We start from the raw sequence: 22750 nt of genomic DNA on the forward strand, positions 1-22750 counted from the left end.
AAAAACACCTTAGTGCTCCCATCACTTGACATGAAATACAACATAATTATTTAGACATTTTCATGTTTTGTGAAAAGCTTCTCTATTGGATTAATAGAAGATCTTCTATTAACACTGAATTACAGCAACAATTAGTAACATCTGACCCACTCCTTTAAATGTTAGCTACTTGTTATGCAAAGGGAGGCAAAAGTATAATCAGCAGCAGATTTACTGCCATGGAAGCCAAGGATGCAGTTTCTTCATTAAACTGCTTTAACAGAAACACATTTTCAAGTTGTATTAATGTTTTTGTCTCTGTAAATCAACACCAACACCATCTGGCCATAAAACACCTCATCTCATTACAAATTGTAGAATTTGTTAATAGCTCTGACTCTTAGCTACTTTATTCTAATTTGAATTATTAATTTAAAAAGTTCTCCCTAAATAGTATAGTATTTTAAAGTATGATTCTGTATAGTGAACCATAGTACAGTATAGAATATTAATATCACATATCATACCATACTATACCAACCTAATATGATATAGTATGGTAATAATATAGTGCCTTGTGTTAGAGTGAAACACAGGACATAACTGCTTTATTCAATCTAAAATTTGCATATTTGATAGATACATTTTTATTCACTTTTTAGTGATTCAGCACACAATATAACTGAATAACAAGCATATGCACTTTCTGTTAGACTGTGCCGAAATACTTTGAAGTTCAAGAAAGAGAGAACGTTTGTTTGAAGTGCACCAGCTAATATATAATTACATTTATTTTTTGTTCTGACCAGCTGAATGTGATCTGACCACATTAAGAGATCTGAGACAGTGGTCAACATTAAATGACCACCAATAACTTATAACAGAGAAAGGGAAAGATGGAGACGGTGGCTTCAACAGAGCCTGAATTAGACAAATAAAATGGACGGTTAAATAATCTTGATGAGTCCTTCAAAAACTGCTCTTTAACTGTGTTCCTCTTGCTTCAGCTGCAAACTTCCAGGATCAAGGTTGAATATTAGTCGTAGGCTTAGTTTTCACACCATCTCCTTCAAAAGCACTTCAGACCAACAATGAATGACACCGCTGAGCCAGAGCAGGACTGACATCAGAGCGTCGAAGGCAGCTGACAACTCAACGTTTCTTTGAGCTATTTTTAACCTCCAACGCCTGCTAGCGAGTGATTATAACCCAACTTTTGTCATATCAGTCAGAGCCGAACATTAGAAGCACGATCTTCTTTTGGACTATCAAAGTACGACTTTGAACTGTGTTTGGTTTAGCTGCAACCCCCAATTTAAGGAAAAAGGTTTCAGCTTTTCATTGGTTGATTTTAGAAGTATTTTAGCTTATAAATAATCAAGAGTACACTAAAGGAATGAAGCGTTATTGGAAGAAAATGTTTATTTTCTTATATTAGATTTTAAAAAATGACTGAAGTGGTTAAATAAAAAACATCTGCAAAATGTGAAGATTTTTTTATCTGATTAATCAATTCATCATCAGAATTATTAATTATAATAATCATTAGTTGCAACCCAAAGTTTTATTATATTCTCAGACAAAAAGCCTTGGAATATAAAGTGCATATTAAGGTTAATTTTCTCTTTACAGCAGCTCTAACTGGAACAACTCAGAGCAAACACACCCACAATTTATTGGCAATATTTATAGAGTAATATTAAACATCCTTGAATCTTACCCTAGAACTTCATATATTAAGTCTTGTGCGTCTCAAGGGTGAGTCTGCTGCATACTGAAGCCCCTTTATAGCTGCTTTAATTACACCGCTGCTACACAGACAACCTGTTGAGTGGCTTTATTAGATATAGAAAGACAACAGAGACTCCCATCTCCACTGTTAATAATTTTGCACAGTGGTTTCCATGACAGCCAGGGGTCCTTGACAAATCCAAGCTTGTCAGACAAGTTGGGTTTTTTTAAAAAACTTACCTAAAATAAAATAAAAAAAACTACATTTTGATTCTCATTCAGGTGGAAAATTTTTCTTAACTTGCATTTGATCTGCAAGCAAAGGAATGAAATTTAACTCATGGATGTATTTATCTGGGGTCAAATGGTTCTAGAAAGTATTAAATCAGGGGAGATTAATACAAATGCATGCCACACTTTTCAGATTTCATTTGAAAATAAGTGCGTCATTTTCGTCCACTTTAAAAACAACCACTACTTAGTGTTTGTCTGTTATGGAAAATCAGAATAAGGACAAAACTGGAAAGCCTGTCGCAATAACCAATTCATCTATTTATTGCAAATTAAAATGAGTTGAATAATTTCCATTCTCATGATTAATACTTTTAAGGTAAATTCTGTTTACAGAGACATAATAATACATTTTATTTACAGTTTTGGCTGTGTGTTAAAATATAGTAAGGAAAAGCCTGGTATATTATGGCACAGCACCGTACAGTATAATATAGTATGGTATAGGTAAGGCATAGTATATACCATAGTATGGTATGATTTGGTATAGCATAGCATTATATAGCTTAGTATAGTACAGTGCAGTATGGTGTAGTATAGTACAGCATATTGTAGTATAGTATGGTGTAGTAGATACAGTATAGCGTTTTATTTTGGATATTCAAATGATCTTCCATTTCCAGTGTTAAGTATTCTTTGCAAAATTAAAGTTAATTATTATTATATAATATTAATTATTATGCCTTTATCAATACATTACTTGAAAATGGTTTCAAAACAAGAATATTATCGTTTATCGCAATAATTATTGGGACAATTTATTGTCCAGCAAGATTTGTTATTGTGACAGGCCTAAGTGTGAATACTTTTGCAAAGCTTTTACTGTAATTTCTCAGTGAATTATTTTTTGTCCTCTCCATCACCTTTTCCTTAAATCGTCTTGGTGTATTACGTCACAGATTATGTTTTTTTTTCTTCCACAGCGTCCAGAAAATCTTCCTTCATCAATTCTTAGAGCTTTCAACTTAAAATGAAGGTGATTAATCACCTTCATTAATTTGTCTAGGTGCAGTTTTTTAGACAAAACCCCCCAAGATAAAATCAACAGCAGTCTGTCGAGCGCCGTGTATATCCAGTCAGGTGAAAAGCAGATTTCTAGCGTTCCTTCCCAGAAGAGCACTCGTCAATCACCTGTCATTTGAGACTTTGAGCTGACGCAGATCTGCATTTTTTTTCCGTAACTAAAAACAATTTCTTCTTCCCAATCTGTCATTCAAACCCCGATTTCCCCGCATTGCCTCATTGCTGGCTTTCGTGTTCCTCGCCGCTCCCCTCACACCTTTCCGTCCTGTCAAAGGCCGGTGGCTTCACCCATGTCGAGCTTTCCCACAACCCTGTTACTCCCCCCGTTGTGACTCCGGCTCCCCAGCCAGGCCAGAGATAGCTCAGCCCTCCTCTGCTGCTTTTCCACCTTTATCTCTTGTCTCTTCCTTAAACTACACTCACCAATTATTTGCACCTTTTTTGCCCTTTTCTCTATCTCTCCTCCCCATGAACACCTCATTATCCGTTATCTGTTTTTCTTATTCTTCCTCCCATCTCCTGTAGCCTTTTCCCATCCTTCGCTGCCTCTCTGCATCTCCTCCTGCCATTTGTTAACCTCTTTTTTATCTCTCTGACCTCAATCAAGCCTCCGCATTGTCTGCTTATCAGGTGTGCTACTGTACTACCAGAGAAAGGCAAGGAGAAAAATGAACCGACTGACGGCACAGTGTGTTTGATGCATTAGTTTATTGTTCTCAATTACTATTAACAGGTTGTAATGACAGTGTTGGTCATTCATTAATGCAGTGTCTTTGCAGATAAGGACAGTGGAAAGTGAGGGCTTCAGTTCAACTATGTTGTAGGACACAGTCTTCATTTACATTAACTGAATTCGTCTCCGCCAACACATGCAAATTGCTTTTGTGGAATCAAGCCTGAATCTGATGAGCCAGCGCGAAGCTTTCTAGCTGCTACATTATGCAACGCTCCAGCTAGTGCCAGCTCACAAAATTAGCCCTCCCCTTGAGAAGAATGGGAAGCAAAATTTGATTGTGTTGTCAGGCTACTAATTGAGAAATGTCGCTTTACAAGAGATTTTGCAACAGAAGATGGAGCTTCACTCAGTCTCAGACCAGACAAATGTGTCAAATATTCATCTTTCACAACTTACAATAACAAAATAACTTGAACTGTTTAAAAAAATACATTTGTTTTAACCTTTGAGGACCTTTGGGGCCAATATCAATAGAAAATGTGTTAAAATTTTGACAATTTCTCTGAACTCTGATCCAGAACCAAGCGGCATTCTGGGAAATGTATGCTGAGGAAATGCTTTAGCCGCTCAACCTGTCTTAGCTGTCAAGGCTAGCTAAGAAAGATTGGTGGAATTAATTAACTCACTCACTCTCTGGTTACCTAGCAACAAATTGCTGAGTAACTTGTGGTTGCCTAGCAACCTGTTGAGAAACTTGCACAGCAGCAGTTTCGAGTTCCCCCTCATGTACTTGGCTTTATTTCAGTTGTTGGCGGTCCGCACAAACATAATTGTTATGACCCCAAACATTTTTGCTACTTTTCATGTTTGAGTTCTCCTAAAACTACTACTTTATTCTCCTAATATTGCAACTTCCTGGTAATGTTATGACTGTATTCTTGTAATATTATGACTTTATCCTCATTTATTTATGTATACTTAAAACAAAAACCGATTCGTATGAAACACTTCCATCATGATAAACATTCCAGCCATACAAACATTAGATTTAGCTAATTTTTTTAAATGGATAGCCATATCAGACTTGTCCAGAATTAGTTTTTGTGTACTCCCCCAAATGTGGGCGGAGCCAAGAAACACTGAAGGTGGGGATAAGTGGAGAGGGTTAGGAGGAGTTGGTTAAGACAATAAAAAGCCATAATATTTCTGAGAAGACCTTCAAACATGACAGGTTATGCAAATTAAAACTATTTATAATAAAAGATCTCCTCACTTTAAGGTCAATAAGGCGACCTTAAAGTGATGCATCAAGTGATAAAATAAATATAATGGCTTAAAACACAAGATTTCACACCAGAATATGCATTAAATACAGCAATAAAAAGCTAACTTATATATTATCTCTTCAGCCAATATGCAGAAATATGAGTTTCCTGAAAAATGTAGCAGTGACAGTCTGAAGAAGGGCAATCAGGGACTGAGTGCCCTCATTAAAGTCGGATAAAAATATACTAGACCCAGATCAAGATTGGTGTCAGGAGTTAATCACCTCAAAGTCAAAGCCTAAATGAAGAAACTGAATCAGTTATATAATATTCTGGCTCACAACAGGTCACCCATAAACTTCTTTAAACATAAAGCTTTGAGGTGGTAATAAACTCATGCTAAACTTTGATGTCACATTAAATTTCAGACTCATTTTACAATTACGATCTGACAAATTCTTAATTTAAGACTAAGATAAGTAGAATATTACACCAGGAAACACCTTTGACATTTTTCCAAAGCTATTTCTACCCTATCTTTTTTTTATTTTTAACCATTCTGCTCAGAAAAGTGAAATAAAGATTTTAAGGTGGTGAAACCACATGTTTACGTTTCTGATAGTAGGACAAAAAAAAAATCAACTGGAAGGTAAATAATAACATGAATAAAAATCATTATGAGGAGGAGACTCAGTAACGCTAGTCTTTTCTGTAAAAAGATTTTTTTTTTCTTAATCTGGGGTTAAAGTGGGAAACTTTTGAATTTTTATAGTAATGATTTAGGAATGGTTAAGCTCAAATAATTATTATAGACCTTTTACCAGCTAATTTACCATTGTTAGGTCACATATCTTACATTTGCATTGATTTATCAATACAAAATTGGGAAAAGTCACCTTTTAGCCCTTAAAAAGTTTTCTAATAAAGACATTTCATGAACAACAAACTGCATTTCTTGATAATTACTTCCCAATTTGACTGCAAGATGGATTAAAATGATATTCAAACTAATAGATAGCTTGCTTCTGAGCTAAATTTGTTTGTTTGTTACATCTTCAACTGTTCCTGCCTCTCCAAGAGCTTGGTAAACATCAACTCACCACATGAGTCATTTTTAGTTATTTAAAGAAACATAACATGAGCTTCACAATCAGATAAAGCTTTGGTGCTTTAGCTGAAGCCGGCTTTCTATTCTTTGCAGAGCAACGTGGATTGAGCTTCAGCTGAGCAACACTTTCTTCCTTTTATTGTCAAAAGGCGTCAGTCAGAGGCTTGGCTGACCTTAGAAATAAACTGAAAGATGCCATTTAGTGCAGATGACTGGCAAGTCTCCTTTTGGTGTCCAGATATTCCCAAAAATCAGATTACTGGGGCTGCATTGCCCTCTGCAGGCGGCAAAAGGCGCTGCAGGATAACGATGCAGGAGCTTCCAACAGTCTGGATCCCCCTGCAGCATTTAAGCAATTACCTTTCTATCCATTTTAAAGACAGATGCACAGGCAGCAAGCCAGTTCTTGACTCCTTCATTAATTTCTTCTTATTTAACCCTCAAGCTTTCATTAGAGAATCTGCTCTATCAACATGCGGCACACTGCAGGCACTTTTACAGCTGATTGTTCATGATAAAACACATGCAGCCCCTTGAAAAAGTATTTTCATGCCTTGAACTTCTCATATTTTGCTCCAGGATTTTATTAAGAGGATTCTATCTTAATACATTTTATTTTTATAAATAAATTCACTGCAAAAACATAAAATCTTCATTCTGGTTTCTAATAAAATATCTTAGTAAACTTGAAATGAGACAAACTAAATTAGAAGTAACTTTGCTGCAAGGTATAGGAACTTGTTTTAAATCAATAATTCCATTATTTCACTTTTAACAAGATAATTTCTCATATTATAAGTGAAATGATCTGCTAATGCAATAAGTATTTTATAATCAATATTAAAACAAGCTGAAAAATTGCATGCAATTTAGTTTGGTCTTACTTTAAATGTACGCTGAAGAGCACTAGAAAGGTTTCAATAGTGTGTATTAATGCAGATTAATATATATATATTGTATTTGAGCTATTAAAATAGTAAGTTATTAGTGGTTTTAGAGGCGGTCTCAAGCATTTTCGCTTTTCACAAACACTGTAAATTCTTAAAATATACATATTTAATTTTCCATTCACTTTACAATGATGCTCTACTTCGTGCTACTCTGTCAGTGTTAAAAATGTTCAATTAAATATGCACTTTAAATTAAATATGCTTTCCCAAAGACAGCATGACACTGGATTATACTATGGGATACAGTATGGAAAACTTTCAGCACCTTGTAACTAACGGCTGCAGGCTGTTGCTGCATCCAGCTGCCCACACGTCCTTGACAGAGACACTGAATGTCTTTCTGCTTATACCATAAGCTGTTTTATAGATCTGAGCTGCAGTCGGGTTTATTCAAGGTGTGATGAGGTGAATTTGAGTGCCAGTCGCTGCTGGGCACCAACGATTATAAATCTGGAGTCAAATCAGCATGTTTTCTCCCTCGTTCCAACACATCAGAGTAAAGAAGTGGTTGTGTCTTGTGCTTAACTGGAATAAAAGCCCAAATCTTTAATAAAACGGTGGAAGAAAATACAAAAAGTTGGAAAGCTGAACTACGTTTTGCTGCAGCCGTTGGGTGAATGTGCCGCTGTACTGCAGGTTGCGTCACACCTGAATGACATCGAGGTCTAAAGCAGCACCTGAAGGCTCAGCGCTGAGTTCAAATGAACATTCAGAGCAGGAAAAAAAAAGAAAAGAAAGAGTCTGCCAACATGCAGCAGAGGTCTTGTGTAGGCGGGATGGCACATGAGAGCAACAGTGTAGGTTTCATCTGCTGCCAGGTTGCCTGGAAGAGTTGTAACTGCAGAGAAAAGGCAGGAAGTTGCTGCTAGAAACCCAACAGGTCAGAAATACGATTAAACTGCAGAGAAATAAAGAGGAAAACCACAAAGTTTATCATCTACAATTAAAATGTTACAGGATTCCTCTGTGTTTGTGTCTCAATTCAAAAAGCATCTAAACTCAATTTCCCAGAATTCCTCATGGATTAATTTACATTTTAAATAAAAAAAATAAGTTTAATCAGGATTTTATGGTAGAAAATATAAATGGATTCTGGAGAAACAACAAGGAAGGAAGAAAAGAGAGGGAAGGAAGGGAAGATGTAAAGAAAGAAGGATGAAGGAAAGGAAGGAAAGAAAAGAAACAAGATAGAAAGGAAATAAAAAATGGAAAAGACAAGAAAGGAGGAAACCAAGAAAACGAGGAAAGATGATAAAAGAAATGAGGATAAGTGTGAGGAAGAAAGGATAAAATGAACGAAAAAAAGAATAGCACAAGAAAAGAAAGAATGTAGGAGTGAGAGAAGAAAAAACAAAGGAAGGAATGTAAATGAAATAATTATGAGGAAGGAAGGACACTAGAAACAATAAAAATAGGAAATACAGGAAGGAAGGAAAAACACAAGGGAAGAAAGAAGGAAGAAACGTTATTGTTTATGGTTTTATTTAACATCCAATTTAAATAAAAGTAAATGTGGTTGTGAAAAGACAACTAGATTGTACAAATAGATTTCAACTTTTCACTTACAAACTCTGCCTTAAAACAAGTTTAAAAGTTTCCCTCACACCTGTGTTCTTGGACCTTATTAAATTATTGGTTTGCAGAACTCAGCTGGACAGATGTTAGAAATAAACAACATAATCCAGCTGGTTGGTGCATTTTTTAAATTAAAGTGATAAAACATGTCCAAGAAGTCGAGGAACTTTGAAGTGAGCGCTAGCAGCAACATCACCCGATGTTTGACCAAAGAGCGCAGCCTCTGGAGGATTGTACCAACCTAAAGTCACAGCCTGCAACACTTTCTGAGAAAGTCCTGGTGGCAAAGATTTCATCTCAGCTCATGGCACTTCTGCTGCTGCCGCCAAGTGATTTAACACAAGAGCGATTCAGCGTATTCCCCACTCAAGAAAGCTTTTACGTTTGGCATTTTAAAACAGCTCAGCGCTCGCTGCTATAGGTCAGTCCCAGGGATGAAAGCTCTGCCACAAAGCACAGGAAGTGATGCGTTTTATGTTTCCAGCAGCGCCTGCAGTTTTATTTGGGGGTAAACAGATGAAATGGTTCTGGAGATTTTTGCTCAGCATGAAAGATATCTCAGCGGTTTACACACATAAATATTTAGGAGCGCTGGTGAAATGGTGCTTTCTTTTAAAAAACTGATGTCAACTCTGAACAGGAATAGTCTGCAGAGTGTTTCACGCAGCGAAAACATGCCTCGCTGTGAACATCTCATGTATTACTAATATGACATTTACATGATTTAATTAAGTTCTGCCTCAGTGACGTTTTCTGCAAAACTCATTTCATTGTTCATGTTGGATGACTTGGCCCAAAATGATCAGAAAAAGAAATGAAGAGAAGATAAAAACGTACAACTTATTATCAAGAACCTCCACTTGGTCAAAAACAGAGCTACCTGTACCAGAAGTTACTCGAGTAAAAAAGTATTTGGTAAAAAATCTACTCCAGTGCTGAGTAACTGATCAACTTATCATTTAATATTCAAAAATTACATCATCAGATGGACCGAAATGTAAAGTCAAGTGGAAATGTCGGCATTTTAATGATAAAAATGACAATAATTCATATAAGTAACAAAAAATAGTAAAATCAGGCGAAATCAATTAAAAAAACTTATAAAACTTTAACAAAAACTGCAAGTGTGTGTCTGTGTCTGGTGAATTTATGGTTAAAACATGTTTATTTTTCATTCAGTGGGTAGAAAATCCAGAAATTTTACTAAAGTAAGAGTAGAAATACTTCATAATAAAATCTCAAGTACAGCGTAGTAAAAATACTCCTAAAAGTAATTTTTAAAATAAACTTAAGTAAATGTAACTGAGTAAATTTAACTCATTTCTACCAAACTATGGCCAAAATTATATTTTTTTTAATTTGGAAAGAAAAATTCTCATAATAAATTGAGAATGTGATTTCACCAATTTAAGTTTTGGTGCTAGAAAGCTTACAAATTATTATTGGTATTACATAAATAAATCTATCTAATTGATCTAGTTTTTGATGTTATAAAAGACTTAACTTATGGGAATTTGTCAAGCAGATCTGTAGCTCCTTTGTGGAAGTAGTTAAAAGAAACTGAAGCAGCACGCTTACTTTTCTCTTTAGATCCAGGCGGCGAACAGCTGTGGCGAAGTCAGCATCCAGAACATCGACAAGACGAGACGTGTCAACAGTGAGATGATTTCTATTGCAAGAAAAATATGTTTTTATTTACTCTTTCAATTAAAACTATTTTGCTGACAAACTAATCAATTACAGCACAAGTCCAGTATTCTGCTTAGCTACAATATTTAACATTACAACTTTTTTTTTTCCTCAGTGTCGGAGCCAAATGAAGAAATTAACTGTAAATCATATTATTAGTTCTTCCTTTAGCAAAGTGTAGAGTTAGCATGACTAAGGTGAAGACTAAGGTTTTGTCTACATGTAGCCGGTCTTTGTAAAAACAAATATGTCTGCCACGTTGTTTAAAAAAAATAATACTGTCATACACATGAAACCACACAAACATTGCTTTAAACATGCCAAACCCATAAGGGGCAGTGTAGCACAAAGCTAAAACCTATGACAGCCAATCAGATTGCTTCAAAACAACCATAACTTCCTGTTAGGAATTAAACATGCTGCCAGGAGGTACATTTGTGTGGACAGATACAATGGTAAACATAATTAGAATATAAAGTTAATAAAACACAAGACAATGTTGTTTGGGAATCAAGTCAAAGCAAGTATGTGGATGTCTTAGCACATTATTGGTCGCCGACTGTAATGTGCTGGATCTTAAATCTCCATTTTCTCAAGACAACACAAGTCTGAGTTTTTATAAAAACAATATTTTTAAACTTTCAGTTTTTGTGTGGATAAATTGTCCAAAAAAAAGGTATTCATTTTCCCAGATATGCAGCTATGTGTGGACAATGTCTAAAACAGGAACATACTATGATATAGTACAATTGCAGCATTTCACTTTTTACTTTTGAATAAAGGCTTTCTGTCTGGATATTCACCACTGTGGTAAAATATACGCAGATTGGTTTAAACAGAAGGTTCTTTTAAATCTCTATGTGTGGTGCCGGTTCATTAGGTCTCCAAGCTTCTTCCTCACAAACATAAAGCAGTGCAAAGACCTACATGTGGCCTCCTGGAGACTTCAATGTTCCTCATGTAATGCCGTCATTCTTCTACATTTCCCTCTCTCTACTGTGTGCTAATTGTTTTCCTTTTATTTTTCAACTTCAAAACTGGAATAAGCCCATTTTATGAGCATATTAAAGCTAAAAAAAACTGTAAAAAGACATGATGGCAACACTGGAGGAAAATCAGCATTTCAGAAAAAACATACCTTCTGTTAAACATGGTGGTGGTAGAAAGATGGTCTGGGATGCTTCAGGACTTTGACAACCTGTTGTGATTAATAAAATAAAACAATATGAATTCAATTCTGAAAGCCAATATCCATCAGTTTTTAACTTAGACTCAATTAGTTGGTTTATGCAGCAAATCTGCCTCTAAATGACAAAAGAAGCAAAAACAAAGGAACTGGTTTGGCTGAATCTGCAATTAACTCCAAATAAGAGGAAGTCGCATTACTTTAATGAAGATGGTCATGTTTCAAAAACTCTCCAATATGAATTCAAGCTGTTCTGCAATTCCTCCATAGTGGCAGAAAAGACTAATTGTTTAGCAAAAATGAGTGAAAACCGGTTGGTAAGTTTAGGGGATTATTAGTTCTTCCATAACGAGCCAGATTTGTTTAGATTTAGATCCATGAGGGTGCAATATTTTTTGCAGCAGTGCTAACTCTCCCTGCAGGGCCTCAGTGTGGAAATAAACGCCCTCTGTATGCATTTGTTCTCCCCTGAGGCTTCCTCCAGGCAGGATGTTAGGAACCCATCTCTTCCAAAATGTCCAAAATTTCTTAAAGATGTTCAAACCACCTCAACTGATTCCCTTTGAAACAAAGCAGGTGCAACTCTCTTCCAACCCAACTGAGGTCCATGTCCTACATAGACAGCTTCATTAAGTCATTGTATGCTCAACCATTCAAAGACTTACAGGAAATCAGCATTCTTAGTCACTGAGTGTGTCCAACACTTTCAGAAACCCAAACTAATGAATTTTACAAAGCAATATAATCGACTCTGGCCTCGGATCATTTAATTCAACCTCACTTTCCATCGTCATTCACCCTCTCAGCATGTAAATTAGTTATTTCTTTGCTCAAGTGCAGAATTCAAGATATATTATCCTAATTCTCCAGTGAAACAAAAACACAATCAGTTGTTTCAGAGCTATTAAGCTCTGGTATTAAACCTTTCATCTTTGAAGGTGCATCTCATGATGATCATGCTTTAGAAATCTTTTAAAGGAAAAAAAAATTTGTTCGGTAACATTTTTAATGTGATGCTAGTGTAACCTGGTTGTTGTTATAATTACACAAAATGTCTTTTTTTGTTGTTGTTTGTATTGTTCTCTACCTGACCGAAAAGCTGTCATTGTTTTGAATGTGTTACTTTAAGAACAGTAGCCCCTCCTTTTTATTTCTTCTTCTATGGTTTTGTCTTTAAAATGTTTGCGTCCCTTAGGCCCTCCCCTTTTGTCATGTTGTCCTGCGGGAGAGGTGTGTCCTATTTACTTTCTATCTAAATACTTCCAGTTTATTTGTAGATTTATTAAGTTAATTTCTGTTATGTATTTTTGTTTGTGTAGGACTTGGAGCGGGCAGCTTGTAACTATTGTTTTTCTGTTGGATATTTTCGTCAGGTATGTTGTATAAAAAAGGTTTATTTTATTTAATGTGAGACATGATCCCGCCCTTTTGTCATGTTGTCCTGCGGGAGAGGACTTGGAGCGGGCAGCTTGTAACTATTGTTTTTCTGTTGGATATTTTCGTCAGAATAAATCTTTGAAAGCCAAACAGAGTCACGGCCTGACTAACATCTAATAACCAGCACAACGCAGAAGGGATCCGGTTACACTAGTTATAACAGTGGGGCTGTAAATATGAGCAGGAAAATGGCATCATAAGCGGGTGGGAGCTGTGATCATCGGCCTGATGATGTCAGGCGGCCAGTTTCTCTGAAATTTCTCAGAATATTTGTTCTTTGGGGGTTGCCCTGTCCAGCTGCATTCACTCTTCTGCAGATACTGCCTTCACTAATTAAATATTTAGAAATATGGCCAACACCGACTGAATGAGTTTGTTCACTTCCTGCGCCAAACTACAGTTCTAGAATGGTGCAGAAAATCAACATCATTGTTCAATTGAACCAAAAGAACTGAGCTCAATGGGAGAAATCCCAGACGGAGCAGTAAAGGGAGATGAGAATCAAGTGGAAGGCAATGGACTGACTATGTTTCAGTTGATTCTATGCGACGCACTGCATTATATAGTGGATGACATTTAAAAAATAAACATCTGAAAACATTTATTTCAACAGTACTGAGTAAATAATACTTAAAAGTACAATGTAAACTTAGTAATTAATATGTTGTAGATGTTCTTGGATGAGAAAGGTAACTTTATTTTAGCAAATAATGGCTAAAAATGATGAAATATAACCACTAAATTGTAGAAATATAGTGTTAGTTCAGCATGAGTTTGACCTAAATTCAACGTTGCAGAGAATGGCTGGTATGGAGGCAATTTAAAGTGGTTAAAGTGACATATTTTCAGTGCAGGTGTTTAATCCATATAAGCATTTTTCCATCTGCACCACAGCTAGCCCAGCTCAAAAACTTAAAACTACATTATTCTACACTTATTTTAATGTTTCTGTGAGTGTAGAATAATCTAGTCTGGGTGTGAAGACTCCAAGTATTGTAGTTTTTAAACTAGAGCAGATTAACGATGGTCAAGGTGGTGAAAAATTAGGTAGAATCACTCTTTACCATTTTCCAAAACTAAAGCGAACTTCGGCTTCATAATGTTAGGCTTTAGTGTCTGACCACACAGAAGAACTTTCTGGAAGATTTGGGAAAATAGTCAGGTCAAGGGTCAAAAGTTATTAAGCCTGAAAAATAAGTTTAATGTACGTAATAAAACTTTTGCATGTAGTCTTTTTCCTGCAACGTCACCACACAGCATCAAGAGAAGACAGACAGAGGACACCACAAGGCATTAATAGTAACATTACAAAAATAATGTTACTGAACAGAAAACAATATTTATTAAATTTAGTCACTCATTAACAAGTGTTGTGAAAGGTGACAGACTGTAGGAAACACCAATAAAACTCTTGATTCACTCACCTCGGAAGTGAATCCAACATGGCGGTTCTTCCGCTGGTAAACTTTTTTGTTCCTGCCGTCAATGTGCCACAGATAACTCTGTCCTCCATAGCCCAGATTCACGAATAAGTCTCGCTGTTCTTCGTCTTCTCCATAATTTGACTCAAAATACATTTTAATGTTGTGGAGAGCTAGCACCACTCACAAAAAAAGCAGAGAGGAAAGGCTAGCCACTTCTTTTTAGCTAACATTAACAACATTAATATAAATGTTATAAATGTAAAGCTGTGGGTTTCGAACCAACAGTCCCGCAAGAAACCCACGTCGTGGTAATTTATATTTAAAGTAACTAAAAAAAAAGTAAAAACTTCCGCTTCGGGTCAGGGTTAATTCTTCATTGATTAAAAACATCGAGCACGTGAGCAATGACGCAGGACGCTGTTAAAATGAATGCGTCACACTCTGAGCATGCGCAGTTTGTGTCAGAATGAAAAGGCCTACTTTCTACGGCTAACATGAAAACAATGGAAACGGATTGGGGACACTAAAAAAATCTGACTTTTTTCCTCTTTTGAGCTAGTTTGGTGGCGTTTAACATATATGAAATAAATAAATAAAAGCAGCACTTATTGACACTTTATCACCAAGATGCAATATTAATATATGGTATCTCTTGCTTTTACATGAGTATTTAACAAAGCTAATTTCAGCTTCATCTCACCTTTTAGCTCCTACTTATTTACATACATACATAATAATATATATATTTAGTTACTCTTATTTATTGATTAGGCTTCTTAAACTGGGACTTGATTAGAAATTTAGTAACATAACCGTGTAAATATGCACTGGTATGACAATAATTCCATTATATGGTTTATACATAATTTTTAAAACCCAAGAACAGTTTTAGGTTATGTTTTGTCTCCTTATCTACCTTCAGTTTTAAAATGACTAAATCCATCCCAACAGTGTTAGATTCATCAGCAGAAAGTACTGAACAACAACCGAGTCGTGACGCTCAGAAAGCGATCTGAATGCTAATAGGTTCCAAAAATAAAACAAACAAACACTCCACATTCACAGGAACCACACTTCTAATCTGGCAACAGCATGAACAAATGATTCTAATCAGTTTTTTAAATATTTAAAACATCTTTAATAGTGCTCTTATAAAATTTCAGGATAGAAAAAGAATCTTTTTTTTTTCAAACATTTGGATCATCACTGCACTACAGATCCAAAATCCATATTGTGTTTTTAAAGTGATGTTTGTTTCTTCACTTCCTTCCTCCTGCTGACTCTTATAAGAGAGAAATAAAATAAAATGAAATCAGAGCCATTTCATTGGTAAACATGGGAGGAAATATCACTTTAAAAACACAAGCACAGTGTAAACAGCAGAATGCATGAAAAAGTATGAAGCCCTGTAGCTTTTTTCATATTTTCTAACTGGAAATAAAGTGGTATAAAAACGTATCTAAAAAGATTTTGAGAATTTGCTTGTTTTTCTTGTAACAGCAATGAAAATTTTAGTGTTTTTCTGGAGTTTAATCAGCTGATATAAATATGTAAAAAGCTATGAAAAGCAAAGACATCTCTACCATCTCGTTCATGTTCATCATGATTACATCAAGCTTACACTACGAATCTCAAAGTGCAAAAATAAATGACAGTTCATTTTTAATGGCAATCAGTATACAAATATATTTCTTCAAAACAAACACATAGAAAACTTAGCGCAAAAAGTAGGGAAATCTGTATTTGATCGATTATTTCTTGGTTGTAACGCTGCAACATTTGTTGACCAATTCAGTTTATTTCTCCTGAAATGGTGCCGCAGTTATAAGATTTTTTATAAACTTGACAACTTCACCATTCTAGAGGAAATAAAGAGTATTTACAACTGCATTGTAACAACAAAGAAACAACTGAGCAACTTGAACGTCCTTTCTTATTGTGCCAAGGTTAGATGAGGTTTTATTTACATTGCTTCTCGGTTTAAAGTGTTTTAGTTGGATGCACTGACTCCCAACTTTCAATACTGATCAATAATAGAAAAATCTATTGTTTTGGTGCACAGTTCCACATGAAACTCTGCTTCGTTTTCCTCCTCTGTTCAGCTCAATCCGCTGGCTCCCGCGGTTGTCCCATTGGTGTGGTTTTGGTGGTCTACACCGCGCTCGCTTGGGACAGAAAGCACAGAAAAGAGCTGTGATTGGTCAAAAGCTGACCTCAGTCAGTGAGTCGGTCAGTGAAGGAGCTTTAAGAGATGACATCTTGAGAGTCACCGTTAGGTCGCGGCCTGTTGGCGAGCGGCGGGAGCGGTTTCTTGTAAAACTCTGCGAAAGGCAGGAGAAAAGGTTTGACTGGGTTACTAAACTACATCCGTCGAGGAGCTGCAGGAGGCACGGCGATGGGGTGGTGATGATGTGGAGAGAAAATGAGTTAGTGCAACCGACAACATGAAGCGCATGCCTGGTGAGATGCAGGAGGGGAAAGAACCGGAGTGTCACACTTTAAGGCGGATAGATCAGAGTTTTTCCAAAAATGGAGAAACAAACTTTGGGTTTTCCCTTATAAAGGTTGATTTAAGAAAAACTGACCGCAAGACTTAAACATGAACGCATGTGAGGTTAGCTGGAACCAGGAAGGAGTTAGTGCGATGACGACATGAGGTGATGATGACATCACAGGCGGCTTTACCAGAATGTCCCGAGTCCCCAATCGGCTCGAGTTTGGGCAGCCGAGAGACTTTGGGCGTGGCCCATCCCACTGGAGGAAGGAGATGAATAAAACAAAGTGATGAGGGGAAAAAAACAGAGAGAGAGAGAGAGACAGCGGCGGCGGCGGCGGCGGTGCTGGTCCTCCATCACTGAAACAACTGATCTACAGAGCTACAAGTCAGAGACGTTACAGAAAACAGATTGAAAACAACGAGGAAGAAAATATGGATAAGAAGGAAGGAAAGATAGACATAAGTAAAGTAGATAGGAAGTGAGGTTGTAGGCTTCCAGTGTTGACCATCAGACTGACCGGGTGGCGGCGGCGGCGTTGGGCTCTCTGTGGGGCCGTCGTCGGCCCTCAGCGGGTCGACCCGGTGCTTCCTCTTCAGATGCAGTTTGCTCGTCTTCTTCTTGCTCTGCTCGCCTGCTGGGACCGACAGGCTGGTGTTGACTGCTGACACATGGCTTCAGTTACTCTTAGGAGGATTTCTACGACGCTGTATTTTTTAATTTTACTTGTTTTGTTTGTTTATTTTGGATATTTAAAATATCTTCCAATTAAAGTGTTAAATGTTGATTAGAATTTAAAGTTCATTGATTTTTGAGAATGCGTTCTTGCATTATTATGTCATATTATCGTTTCTCACAATAATTACTGGGACGATTCATCGTCAGATAAATATGTTATTGTGACCTTCCTCCTCCTCGTCCGATTAATTGTCTAATTATCTCGTTAGAGAGAACAGAAACTCACTAGGCGTCGTGTTTTCTGCTGTTGGTCTCGTGTTGTTTGGCTCTCCAGCGTTGTCCTCCTCATCCTCCTCTTCCTCTTTCTCCTTTGGACCGTTACTCCTGTCTCCTAACTCTAGCTGCTCCTGCGTCTCCGTCTCTTCTCTCTGGAGAAGGAAAGATTTAATTTTTTTGCTTGTTGAAGCGGTGGCGGTGTTAAGCGGCGATCGTGAACCTTGGAGATTAAGTCTCCAATGGGTTGGAAGGGGCTCTGCATGTTCCCGTCGTCAGCCTCGTCCACCTGGACGGGCCGTCCTTCCCGCTCTGCTTCCTCGCGCTCCAGCCGTTCCCTGTGGACAGAACAAACGTCTTAGTTTCTGGTTTTCGAAGTCGTCCTCTTGTCCTTCGTTGTGTCCTCACCTCTCCTCTCGTATCCGCCTCACCCTCTCCGCTCTCTCCTTCTTGTCCTGCTCCTCCAGCGCTCGCTGCTCCGCCGTGTCCTTCTGCACGCGCTCAGCAATCGCCTCGTAGTCTTTGGCGATGTTGCTGAGGAGCCAAGTCAGGCCCTTCTTGATGGACTTGTCCACCTTCTTTCCACATCCTAAGATGGCGGAGCACGGTTCCTGGAGTCGATGCATGGTTTTAAAACCAGGTTTAACACTTTCAATTCAGAAAACCGAACAGTTAGCCTGGGTTAGTTAAGCTAATCTACAGTAATGTATTAAATTATACTGAAGTAAGAGTTACATTACTTCAATATATTTTACTTAAGTAAAAGTAGCCAAGAAAGTACTTATGTAGAAGTAAAAAAGGTATTTGGAAAAAAAAAAAATAATACTAACTGATCAAATTATCATTTAATATTTAAAAATTACACAATCAGATGGACCAAAATATAAAGTTAAGTGGAACTTTTGGTATTTTAAAATGACAATAATTTCTAAGTAAAAGAATTACAAAATCAGGCAAAAGAAGAATTTTCCAGATCAATAAGAAATTTATGAAACTTTAACAGAAACTGCAGGTGTCTCATCAATTTTTGGTTAAAACATGTTTGTTTTTCATTCAGTGGGTAGAAAATCCAAAAGTTTTACTCAAGTAAGAGTAGAAAGTACAGCATAGTAAAAATACTCAAAAAGTTACTCAAGTAAACAAAACTAAGTAAATGTAACTAGTAACTTTTTTTAAATTCCTTTTATTAGTATTTTTACTACGCTGTACTTTTTACTTTTACTTCAATAAACTCCTGTTAGACTGAAACACTCACGATCTGACAGAGACACTTGTTCTCGTTAACGAGTTTCTCCAGCGACAGGTTCTCGATGATGTCGGCCTCCGCCAGCGCCCCCTCCAGGTCTTGTTTGTTAGCAAGTCTGAGAGCGGAGAGGAAGTCCAGAAATCACTGAGCTGGAGGGAAAACTAAATTCAGAATTTTTGATCTGGACTTACACCAGGACGGGTTTTCCAGCGATGCGTGGGTGCTGCAGGACCTGCGCCATGGTCTCCTTCGTCTCCTGGATGCGCTGCACGTCGCTGGAGTCCACCACGAACACCACGCCGTGGGACTCCGAGTAGTAGTTCTTCCAGATGTCGCGGATCCGCTTCCCGCCTCCCAGGTCGAAGATGGTCACCTCGAACTTCCCCTGTTTCAGGTCCACCTTGGAGAAGCCCACAGTGGGAGCCACGTCCTGCGGATTCTCTGCAGGGAAACCCAAATGACGCAAAATCTGTCCTGCAGCTTCATTCACGGCTTAAAACTCACGGCTGAGGAAACCAACCTCCCTGGATTCCTCGCACCGCCGCTGTCTTCCCCGCGTTATCCAGACCCACCATCACCAGGGTCACCTTTCTGTGAGGAACATAAAGTCATCACTGCTACTGCTGAACAGAGGCAGCCTGCAGAACCACCTGGTATTATGATGCATCTGATAAGCTAGAGAGCGTCAGCAGCAGCCATAACACCGGTGACCAAGATGAGGCTGCATCACCGCTCCAACGGTTTAAGCTGATTAAAGAGATAATATGAAATATTTTTAGCTATTTTGATGTCAGCTAAGCAGATATTCATAAAAGGAGAATTTTTTAGCTAATTAAAAAGATAATATTATTTATTTTTAGCTATTTTTCTGTCAAACTTTGCAGCTAAGTAGGAAATTGAAAAGGATTTTTTTTTTAATAAACTAAAGCGATAATATTCAATATTTTTTTTACATTTTGCTGTCAAACTTTACGGATAAGTAAGGATTTACAAAAAGAGAGAACATATTATTAGCTGATTAAAGAGATAACATTAAATATTTTCAGCTAAGAAGATATTTAAAATTGATATTTTCTTTTAGCTCAGTGAAGAAATAATATAAAATATTTTTAGACATTTTGCATTCAAACTTTGAGGTATTTAAAAAAGGAGAATATTATACTGTAAATGAAACAAGAGCAGCAGTGCTATCACTATAGCAACAAAAATGAAATGAAAATGAGAAATACTAAACTGTGTTTTCAACTAAATGTAAGTATATTAATCTATTCTGATTTATTTTATTCAGTGCATTAGTCTCAGAAATGAGGCATTACTTTCTACTCAAACAATTCACACAGGAAGTTGAGAAATGCAGCAGCTTCTTAAAGCAACAGTAACCTTCCAGGTTTTCCATCGCAAACCAAAACAAATCTCTAAGCAAACAGTCAGAACATCGCCGTAGCGACCAACAACCCGCCTCCATGTCTCTCTGCACACTTAACTTTGACATCTGCGCCTAAAAGACATCAAACGCACAATCCATGTGACCGTCCTCTGCAGCCAGCTGGCCTTCATCGGTCCAGGAGCTGAGGCGCCGTCCGCTAACCCATAACGCTACAGTCGTCGCCGCTGGACACCAGCAACAGCAGCATGAAGGAGACCCACTGAAGCGACCTGGCTGCGGGATTAGTCTGGGATTTCTGACTAAGTCTTAAGGATCAGATGTTTCAGTCATCACGTGAGTAAAGTACTGTTGATTACTGGCTGCTGTCTGGTGAAATATGTGACAATAATAACAAGTATGATGCAGAAAACAAAAGATATGATAGATTCATGTCTTAGCATCAACTTCTCAACTAGTTCTTGTAATAAAATCATTAGAAAAAGGGTTTTGTTAGCTTATAATTGATTTCAAATCAATTTATTAAAAAGAAACATATTGATTTTGTTGTATTGCATGTTATACCAGTTTTTATTCTTTATTTTTGAATCTATGTATTAATTCTTTCAAACAAACATCACATCTCTTAGCTGCAAATTTTTTATGATTAGCGTTTTACAGCTCATGAATTGTTTAGTTGGGTTTTTTGTTGCGCTGCAAACAATTTTTTTCCTAATGTTTATTAATTTTGTAAAAAACTTTTATGCTGCCCTTATTGTGTACGCATACATAAATAAATGGTTATATGTTGTTGAATTATCAGCATACACACAAGTTGATCAAAATGTTTTTTTACACATTTCTGACTTTGATCTCGAATGTAAATAAATAGGAAAACATAAACGCTTACACATCATTTGCCCCAATTTATTATATATTTTTACTTTGTGATTTTTTTTTTTTTTTTGGCCATTTGTTTTAGACTGATAAAGACGTGTGGACAGATTGGCGATAAGCAAATAAAAAGTTTAATCATAATATCTTGCTGCATTTATTACTATTTAAATTACAATAAGAAGAAGATAAAAGATTATTACCTCTAAACAAACAAGACAAATCTGGTTTTCAATCATATCTGGATTAAACAGCTAAATTTACCAGCAAGTTTTTTAAGTCTGCAAACTTCATCAGCTACAGTTTATAGTTATTATCACAGGATAACTTATTCCTATAATTATATTTATAATAATTATCCATCTCTACTTCTGCATACTGCATAAAAAGCTTAATTTTTAGGATTGTTTGCATTTGTTCTACACCAAAAATAAGATGTAAATGTAAAAACTCCATTATTATCATAAGTTTGAGTGATCCTGAAGCGTGAGGTGATATTAAAATAAAGCAAATATGGTTTTCCCCTTATGAATGATAGATCATTCATAAAATTAAATGATCTATCATTTAATTTTATGTAATAAAATATCTATAAAGAGCATTAGAAATGGTTTAGACTGCAGGAATCTTCCGCTACATGACGCAATCTGTGAATGCGCTGCACTGATTGGACCTCCAGCTCTGTTATTTATCATTCTGGTCTTTTTAAAAGAAAAGGGAAAGACTTCAACTCACCTGGCAGGTTCCTGCCAACGTTTCAGCCAGCTGCAACAGTTCGCCATCAAACTAAACATGTCAGTCCGCCTCCAGATCGCAGCAGCTGGTTAGGTGGTCATCGATCCAAGGGGGGCTATCTAGCTATCCAGATGAACGATCCTGTCAGTCACGAGTTGCTACATCATTGCGAGCTAACTCATCATGCCAGCAGCGTTAGCAGCCCTCTACTTACTCGACATGAGTGAAAATAATAAAACAGCTTTAATAAATGACACAGACTCGATTGAAAACGATTCCCAGGACTACAAAAATCCCGTTATCCAAGGCTACCTAGAGCTAACGCAGCTAGCAGTAACGGTAGGCTAATTTTTCTGGAACTCAACGGACGAGGGAGTCTTAAAATCCTGCGACGAGAAGCCGAGCTCCGTCGATAAGTTGCTGGAAAAGTGTATAGAAACAGCCACTATTTCACCGAAGAAACATCGTCCACTTAGCTCGTAGCGGCTCTTTGTTTACGCCGTCGATTCTGCTGCTAGGCTGCGGACGTGATGACGTCATCTTCCGAGAGCGTGCGACGGACGCTGATGCCAAATGATTCCTTTATTACTTCAGTTGCCTACAATTTTCCCGGTAATATTTTTTAAATATTAAATATTGCATTCAAATTACATTTTGATTTTAATTTACAATTTAAAAAATAGGAAATTATAGCTTATTATATATTTTTAATGTATTTTATTTAATTACTAT

General features: G+C 36.9%; 2 protein-coding genes and 1 long non-coding RNA gene across 11 annotated transcripts in view; all 3 read right to left on the reverse strand.

The window, feature by feature from the left end:
• LOC114140903 (uncharacterized) overlaps positions 1-22750 on the reverse strand; it is a 1158965-nt gene that overhangs the window by 867317 nt on the left and 268898 nt on the right.
• Positions 10175-14715, reverse strand: LOC114140958 (uncharacterized). Its single transcript, XR_003594732.1, has 3 exons — positions 14335-14715; positions 11426-11485; positions 10175-10267 (listed from the first exon to the last, which is right to left on the reverse strand). It is a non-coding gene; the product is annotated as an uncharacterized LOC114140958 (long non-coding RNA).
• On the reverse strand, positions 15449-22573 carry arl13b (ADP-ribosylation factor-like 13b). Of its 9 annotated transcripts, XM_028011249.1 has the most exons (11): positions 22019-22573; positions 19547-19617; positions 19218-19467; positions 19036-19141; positions 18189-18391; positions 18004-18118; positions 17794-17935; positions 17350-17493; positions 17020-17088; positions 16605-16655; positions 15449-16499 (listed from the first exon to the last, which is right to left on the reverse strand). In XM_028011249.1, exons 1-11 carry the CDS (start codon positions 22075-22077, stop codon positions 16486-16488), a joined length of 1224 nt encoding a protein of 407 aa, XP_027867050.1. In that variant the 5' UTR covers positions 22078-22573; the 3' UTR covers positions 15449-16485. The 9 variants fall into 9 exon arrangements, with proteins under 9 accessions (XP_027867050.1, XP_027867049.1, XP_027867054.1 ...); XM_028011248.1 differs by having other exon boundaries at positions 15449-16655; positions 17350-17490; XM_028011253.1 differs by lacking the exon at positions 16605-16655.

This window comes from Xiphophorus couchianus, chromosome 24 (assembly GCF_001444195.1).
Source record: "Xiphophorus couchianus chromosome 24, X_couchianus-1.0, whole genome shotgun sequence".
Lineage (NCBI taxonomy): Eukaryota > Metazoa > Chordata > Actinopteri > Cyprinodontiformes > Poeciliidae > Xiphophorus > Xiphophorus couchianus.

Excerpts from the sequence above, each read along its gene's own strand:
- arl13b (XM_028011247.1), bottom strand. The coding sequence starts at position 22,077 with ATGTTTAGTTTGATGGCGAACTGTTGCAGCTGGCTGAAACGTTGGCAG. Across the intron at positions 19,468-19,546 it reads GGTGCGAGGAATCCAGGGAG|AGAATCCGCAGGACGTGGCT; the intron begins GTTGGTTTCCTC and ends GTTTCCCTGCAG. Across the intron at positions 19,142-19,217 it reads GCTGGAAAACCCGTCCTGGT|ACTTGCTAACAAACAAGACC; the intron begins GTAAGTCCAGAT and ends CTCCGCTCTCAG.